This window comes from Asparagus officinalis, chromosome 7, assembly GCF_001876935.1.
Source record: "Asparagus officinalis chromosome 7, Aspof.V1, whole genome shotgun sequence".
Lineage (NCBI taxonomy): Eukaryota > Viridiplantae > Streptophyta > Magnoliopsida > Asparagales > Asparagaceae > Asparagus > Asparagus officinalis.
Window position 1 is genome coordinate 50,043,265 of NC_033800.1, and position 7,993 is coordinate 50,051,257.

General features: G+C 35.7%; 1 protein-coding gene across 1 annotated transcript; it reads left to right on the forward strand.

Annotated features, from left to right (window-relative positions):
* On the forward strand, window positions 1,253-7,656 carry LOC109849646 (sodium/hydrogen exchanger 2-like). Its single transcript, XM_020419503.1, has 14 exons — window positions 1,253-1,657; window positions 2,012-2,130; window positions 3,009-3,106; window positions 3,495-3,551; window positions 3,646-3,692; window positions 3,781-3,975; window positions 4,044-4,090; window positions 4,558-4,624; window positions 4,729-4,829; window positions 4,929-5,030; window positions 6,054-6,192; window positions 6,278-6,340; window positions 6,420-6,503; window positions 7,342-7,656. The coding sequence occupies exons 1-14, from the start codon at window positions 1,481-1,483 to the stop codon at window positions 7,654-7,656; spliced, it is 1,611 nt and encodes a 536-aa protein (XP_020275092.1). The 5' UTR covers window positions 1,253-1,480.

Genomic DNA, 7,993 nt, shown 5'->3' on the forward strand with positions numbered 1-7,993 from the left:
AAAAAGCTTACACCTTTTGATGAGGTGTCACTGAAAGCAAAATCATCAAAATTAGGAGTGATTTTGTTGGAAAGCTGACACAATGTCATAAATGTGTCCAAAATAATAATAATAAAGTCAAAACTATAGAAAGTGGTGAGTTGGATAACCACTTTCCATTTTGTGTCATAAATACTCTAGTTTACATTATACTATCCAAACAATGTAATACTATTATTTTATGATTCACAAAGATTCCTAACCAAAGAATGTAAACACTCGAATGGAAAGTGATGATGTGGATAACCACTTTTTATTTTGTGTCATAAATATTCTAGTTTCCTAAAGACATCTAAACAGCCCCTTATAATCCGAGCTCCCTGTATCATTCGAACGGTGGGTGTGGGTCCCACTTCTAATGGTCAGATCCAACGGCCCTCGAACGGTAGAGGAGGGTGCGAGGCAGACATAAATTTGGATAATATTTAGAAAAACCCCTAACTTTTATGTGATTTGCAGAGAAACTCTCTAAACTTTAAAAATTAAAGAAAACCCCTAGGAAATTTCACATAATCCCCTCAACTTTCGAAAAGTTTAATAAAATGAAATGCCTTTTTTTCAAAAAAATATCCCTTCTCCCACTATAAAGCCGCTCGAACATATTACTCTAATTCTTGAATCAAATTGAATACGACACCATTCGAATTCGTTTCTATTGAGATACTTGAATTCACTCCGAACATTAAATTGAATCGAATTCAATTCATATGTTTATACATAGACTTAGCTTGTTAACTTATTTCTTATCCGCAAGGCTCTAATCAATTAGCTACATTTTATTGAACGTGTTAAAAAAAACCTTGCAATTAATGATATTCGCAATAAATTACATTAATAAAATTAAATTTAAAATATAAAAGAATAGTTAACAATTAATGCATTCTGCTAGAAAATTGTACTCTAATGTTTGTGTGATGCTTCGTGGAAGCTCAAGGGGTTTGATGAAATTCCTTGAACTTTCGGACTTCAGGAGCTCGTTAAAAATCAGTCCGACTTCAGGGGGTATATGACATTTACGCCGTAACGCAAGAGTTCAAACCGCCTACCGCGCGCTGGCCGCTGTATTCTCTGTTCACTGAACACCAAACAGCCAACCACCAGATCACAAACCGCCACGTGTCCTTCCTCCTTCGCCGCTTCTCTGGATTCCACGTAAATCCGCACGGTGAAATCGTACATTCCTCTCTCTCTCTCTCTCTCTCTCTCACAGAAATATCTCTTTTTTTTTTTAAGAGAGAGAGAGAATTTAAAAATAGAAGGATTTGATTGCGACGAGCTTCCATTAAATTTCTTCCAATATCAGCTCCGAGTTGCCTCATTTAGGATACCCATCCAATTCTCCTCCATTAATGCTTCGTTTTTGGCCCTAATATCTCTCTCTGTTTTTCTTTTCTTTTTTTGGTTCTTTTTTCCTTCTGGGCGAAAGAGGGAAGAATTCGCCATGGGGTTCGAATTTGGGGCGCACTTGGTTCGATTGGGGATTCTAAAGGCCACGTCGGATCACGCCTCCATTGTCTCCATCAATCTCTTTGTTGCGTTGCTCTGTGCTTGTATTGTGATTGGGCACTTGCTTGAGGAGAATCGATGGATGAACGAATCCATCACTGCCCTCGCCATTGTTAGTAATTCTTGTTTAGTTTTGATTTTTTTATTGGGTTAATTCCCATTTAATACCCTAAAGTTCCAATTTTGCTTTAAAAAAAATCCGGAATTTGACCACTTTTGACTATGTTACGAACATTTTAGAATTTAAGGGGAAACCCGAGTCAATTGTGTTTGGGATTATGCTTGAAAGGAAGAACGGGATTTTGGCATGTGATGTCACATATAATAATATATTAACGTTAAAATAGCGAAACCTTGAGGTGCTTTTTAGCTAATAAAGTTTTAATTTTGGTATGAACAACGGAATTCAGCTTCTTCTTCTTCTTCTTCTTTTTTCCTTCCTGTTTTTAATTTGATTTGATGGCAGGGGTTGCTCACTGGCGCTTTGATTTTGCTTACCACCAACGGGAAGAAATCTCATGTTTTGATGTTCAGCGAGGATCTATTCTTTATTTACCTGCTGCCACCAATTATATTCAACGCTGGGTAATTTTTCGCTTTTTTTTTTCTTTTTCGGACCTTTTCAGTTTATTTTGATGGGTTCGGTTGATCTTCCTCTGTTTCGCCTTCTTTTTGAAATTTTTTTGGGATGTTGGGCCTAAATCTTAGTAGTTGCTAGCATTACTTGCTAACAACAGAGAATGTTATGCGGATTTTTTTTACTTCAATTGGAAGCATTGGCATATTTCTACAGCTATATATGAACAGAATAGTTAGATATTATGAGAAGTAGTCACTCTGCCATAGGAAAAGGCTTCTTCTTACAGCTCTCGTATGAAAGTTTGCAAACTCGGGCTCGCCATTTGAACTTTAGTAACCCATAAGGAGTTATCAAGCTTGACAAGAGTTTCAACAATGAGAAGAGTATTACTATGAGATTTGAAGCACAATTCTTACTTGCGGAAGCAAGAAGCTGATTGAAATGCTAATATTATCCCAAACTGGAAAAACTATGAAGCGCTAAGTGATTCCAAAATGATTGCACAACAAGTGCTTGTCTGGTGGCTGATTAGCTTATTGGAGGCCAATTTAGTGTCTTCTCTCTTGTACTTGTACTCCTTCAGGCAACCTTTTTTTAGGGTCTTTGCTCAGGAATTTGATGAAATTTTGACTGTTAAAGTAATCTTAGACAAAGAAAGCTGAAGGTTTTAGTGTTTGGGGCAATCCAAAAAGCTATTCAATCTTAAATCGTCCATGAAAATTGGTGCTTTTATGTATCCATTTTCTTGCTTCTTCTTGACGGGGTCATGATGTGGTTGCTCCTTTCAATCACTCATCTTTCAGTTTTTAAACTTAATATAATTAGTATCTTAGGATTTAGTACCCGTTTGTTGCTTACTAAGTCTCAATTTTTTTTAAATCAGGTTTCAAGTGAAAAAGAAACAGTTCTTCCGCAATTTTATGACGATTGTGCTCTTTGGTGCAGTTGGAACCCTTATCTCATTCTTCATTATTTCTTTTGGTAAGATGTTAACTTAAGTATTGCGATCCATTGTACTGTTCAATCCTGATAAGTTCTTAGGTAAAAATCGAGTCGTTAATACAATGTCTAGACTCCTTCAGATGGAAATATTTATAATGAAACTGATTTCTTTAATATTAATTAATGGAATATACGGCAATTTATAAATTCTTACAAATGAATTTGCAAGGCATGTGATAAGTTTTGTTCCACTAGACTTAATCTGGATAGTTCCCTACATAGATCCATTAGATTAAACTTATTTTATAGTGCTGAGACAACACAGGTTTTCTATTTCCCCTGTTAGATAAAGTTCGCTTTTCCTCAATATGTTGTATAATATCTAATTTTGAGTTTTTCTCTTTTGTCTATTTTTTATTTAAACCAGGTGCAATGGGATTATTTAGGAATATGGATATAGGTCTGGAGATTGGAGATTTTCTTGGTAACTTCTCTACTTCCATCTGTTTGTTTCCTGGACTGTTTTCATTTCTTTGCAATTGGTCTTTCTTTCTATTTACACATCTGTTTATTTGCAGCACTTGGGGCTATCTTTTCTGCAACAGACTCTGTTTGCACCTTGCAGGTTTGAAAATTTAATGTTTAGTAGTGCCTTTATCGTAACTTTTAAAATAAAATTTTGTTTTAATCAGAAGTTTTTTACTTCTTCACAGGTTCTTAATCAGGATGAGACGCCTTTGCTATATAGCTTGGTTTTTGGTGAGGGTGTCGTAAATGATGCCACATCTGTGGTGCTTTTTAACGCAATACAGAATTTTGATCTCGAGCACATTGATGTTCTCATAGCACTGAAGTTCTTAGGGAACTTCTTTTATTTATTTGCATCCAGCACCTTCTTGGGAGCATTCGTAAGTTTTTAATCCTCCCCTCTCTTTTCTATTACATGTATATTGGCTAAAATATATCTCATCTGCAGGCTGGATTACTTAGTGCCTACATCATCAAAAAATTGTATTTTGGCAGGTTTGTGGAATATTTAACTTGATAATGTTTATATTTTACTTTGGTTGTACATAGACCTGAAGATAAATGTGCTAGTGTTCCTTTCATTATAGTTGTCAACTTTGTTAGCCTCTGTGAACATTTTAGTCAACTAGCTGGCATGTCGACGATCATTAGTTGTATTAGTTATTAGCTTGATCATTGCTTTCTAATGATCAGCTGAAAATGTAGGACTTGACGAATGTTTCAGTGACCTTTTTAAAAAAACCATGGGAAGACTTTGCCTCCCATTAATATCATTGAAGAAAAGTTAAAAAGTAGAAGGAGATCAAAAAAGGAAAAAAAAAGAAACCATTTTTGGTGAGATTATAACATGATGCTCTTAAATTAAATGTAAAGGCGGCACAATGTAGAACGATCACATTGCACATTCTTCTATAGTTATTAATGCAACTGTCACTTGTCACTAACATATCTTTTAACAACAGACATTCTACTGATCGTGAAGTTGCACTCATGATGCTTATGGCTTACCTTTCATATACAATAGCTGAGGTGAGAATCTTCTCGGCTAAAACCAGACAAGTTCTAAAATATGCATTTCCTTTTCGTTCTATTGAATGCCATCGGAGATATTGACAAGTTCAATTTCATTGCAGTTATTAGATCTAAGTGGTATTCTGACAATGTTCTTTTGTGGGATAGTAATGTCTCACTATACCTGGCACAATGTGACAGAGAGTTCAAGAATTACCACCAAGTATGCTGTCCTCTTGGGTGCTTCATCAAGCGAAGTTATTGTTGCGTTCATGCACCCTTGATTCAACTAATAATTTTTTCTTTATTAATTTTTCTGCAGGCATGCTTTTGCAACTTTGTCTTTTATTGCTGAGATCTTCCTCTTCCTGTATGTTGGCATGGATGCATTAGACATTGAGAAGTGGAAATTTGTCAAGGATACGTGAGTTGTTTTATCTGATCTCTAGACAATTATTTGAACATTATCTGTATATTCTACATGTGGTTAGAACTACCATTACGTTGACATTTATTTTGAGAAGGAAGGAAAAACCCCTGATCAAAGACAAGGTCTTCAACACATTTTTTAATGGTCTGTGATCCCGGTTATTTTGTATGCATGTGCTTGGGTGTTAGTGGATGAGTGGGTACATGAGCGCGGACACAAACATGTGCGTGTGCATGGTGGTGCTTATCAAATGCATATAATGATGAACAAAGATCTGATGTAATCCATATTGCGGTTATGATATATCAACTGAATTGGCTCCAAAAACTGCTTTCTATACGTTTTGTTAGCTTTGGTGGGAATGACAACGAACTTGCATGTTTACACCCTAAGATCACTCACACTATGCAATGAAAATCAAGAACACAATGTGTGTACAGAGAAACCTGGAATACTAAGTTGCTCATCAAAGGAGATAATCACTATGTTGTGGAACAACGCAAGATTATGGCAGAAAAGTCTTATATTTCCTCATCTTCCTCGTCATATCTCAAACTCATGTTACTTTCATCCCCACCACTCAAAAAATAACCAAGGCCGCTCTTTCCAACTGCATGAGTAATTCATAGTGCTAGAAAAGCTTAAGACTTACCCACCAGCTAATGGTATTATTACCACAGTCGACCAAGAACCACTATGAGTCAACCAACACAAAGCTAGGCAGGTGTTCAAGGAATGTGTGATACGATGCTTACAAGCATTTTCTGATGTCTGATTTGTAATATAGATCCATCTCTGTTTCTTCCTAACATTAAATACAGTATTCATCTTACATCTAATTTTGCGTGAATTGATATGTAAGTCTATGCTTATAATTGAACATACGTTAGTATATTTCTTATACCTCCTTTAGTATATTTCTTATACTTCCTTTTGCTTTAAAATTTGAAGTTTGGTCATCTTTATTGACTGAATGGATTGGTTGGTATTTACGCACTTTGTCTTTACCTTCTGCAGTCCTGCTAAATCAATAGGTGTCAGCTCGATTCTGCTAGGTTTGGTTTTAGTTGGCAGAGCTGCTTTTGTCTTCCCACTTTCTTTCTTGTCCAACTTCACTAAGAAGTATTCGGGTGAAAAGATCACCTTCAAGCAGCAAGTGGGTGCTTGAGCATTCTGTTCTTCCGCTTCTAAGGTAGTTGATTCGAGAATTAATTATCTGACTCATTCCTCGTAACATACAGTTTACAATATGGTGGGCTGGTCTGATGAGAGGCGCTGTATCAATTGCACTTGCTTATAATAAGGTATATGTTCGACTTTTTTAATTTGTGCACTATACGTAGTCTCATTTTGCTGATAAATGAAGTGTGCTCAAATCTGCAGTTTACAAGATCTGGTCACACACAACTAGTGGCCAATGCAATCATGATCACCAGTACCATAACAGTTGTACTCTTCAGCACGATGGTATGTTGATTCAGGCTGTGACTCCATATATTTTTGTGCATCTTCGTGTGCATATCTTTTGTGTTTTACTTGATAAATCATAATAATGACATCCTTGGTGCTCCTCGCTTACAACATAGAGTGACAATCTACAGCCACAACTTCGCTATAGGTTTCATAGTTTGATCTTCTCTTTGACATAGGTCTTAATGGTGAACATATTTCGTTGCTAGTCTCCTGTGTTGAATTTATATCATTAAGTATACTTTACGCTCTTGCTTGATTACATCCTTTTACTTTGGTGTCTGAACTTTGCATTTTAGTTTTATTTGTCAAAAAATAAGTAGCTCACAACTAAATAAATCTTGTTACGATAATCTTTTTAAAGGGCAAATTACAAGAAACCTTTTTTGTGTTTACTTTGTTTCAAGAAAACCCCTCCTCCATAACCATTAACAAAACAATTATTTCTTAATGGAACTTTGTTCCCCAGCAATTGCGCATATGACATGTGCATACTGATATCTTGACTACTGTCAGGATTTGGTTGCTGGCAGTTTTATGAATTTCTAATCATATTACATTCACCAATATTATGATTGTGTTGTTTCTCATCATATAATGGGTACTATCTTACCAAAATTTAATATTCTTTACGTGTTTCTCTTTACTCAATATTTATTATTTTCAAAGAGAGTTTTCATTTTAAGTAATCATAGGATTCCCTACCTTCGCAATCCCACTTATACATTCTGAGTATATCTTTCTTTTCCAAGAAATTTACATGTACAAATAGACTACCATATTGTTATTATTTCACAAGTTTTGTACTATAATGACCATAATTTTACTGCATTAGGTGTTCGGAATGCTGACAAAGCCTTTGATAAGGCTGCTTCTACCTCCGGGTCAAAAGGGCATCACTGAGAGTTTTACATCAGAATTCTCAGCCCCGCTCCTTGAGAACGTACCGGGATTTGAAGCTGAAGGAGGAGGACAGAACCGTAATTTATTCCGTCCTTCAAGCATCCGAATGCTCCTCAGTAAACCAACTCACACTGTTCATTACTACTGGCGGAAGTTCGATGATGCCTGCATGCGTCCAGTATTTGGAGGAAGAGGGTCTGTTCCTTTTGTTCCTGGATCACCAACAGAACACAGTTTTCATGGATGAAAGTGAGAAAAACATGTATCTTGTATCTGTAACGTTTTGTTGTGTATTGACATTACTTTTCAATTATTTAAACAGAGTTATCGTGATATTTCTGTCTCTCTTCATGTATCATTCTTAAGATGTCAGCATTAGTTGTACGAGATATCGTTGCATGCTGATGTTTGTGTTTGTAACAGACACTAGAGAGGATTTATTATCTTATTTTATTTTCATGGGTGCTTCAATCTTTTGTTTAAGTATTTTTGTACCAGTACTTGTATTTGTGTTTAGTAGCAGTAACTAAATTCTTAAAGTTATTAGAGCAAAAAACTAAATTCCGAGAAAAAGAAAATCCATT

What these genes read in the sequence shown, in the direction of transcription:
- LOC109849646 (XM_020419503.1), top strand. Translation starts at nt 1,481, where the DNA reads ATGGGGTTCGAATTTGGGGCGCACTTGGTTCGATTGGGGATTCTAAAG. An exon ending in ATTCTTCATTATTTCTTTTG is followed by an intron (nt 3,107 to 3,494) that starts GTAAGATGTTAA and finishes TATTTAAACCAG; the next exon opens with GTGCAATGGGATTATTTAGG. An exon ending in ACTCTGTTTGCACCTTGCAG is followed by an intron (nt 3,693 to 3,780) that starts GTTTGAAAATTT and finishes ACTTCTTCACAG; the next exon opens with GTTCTTAATCAGGATGAGAC.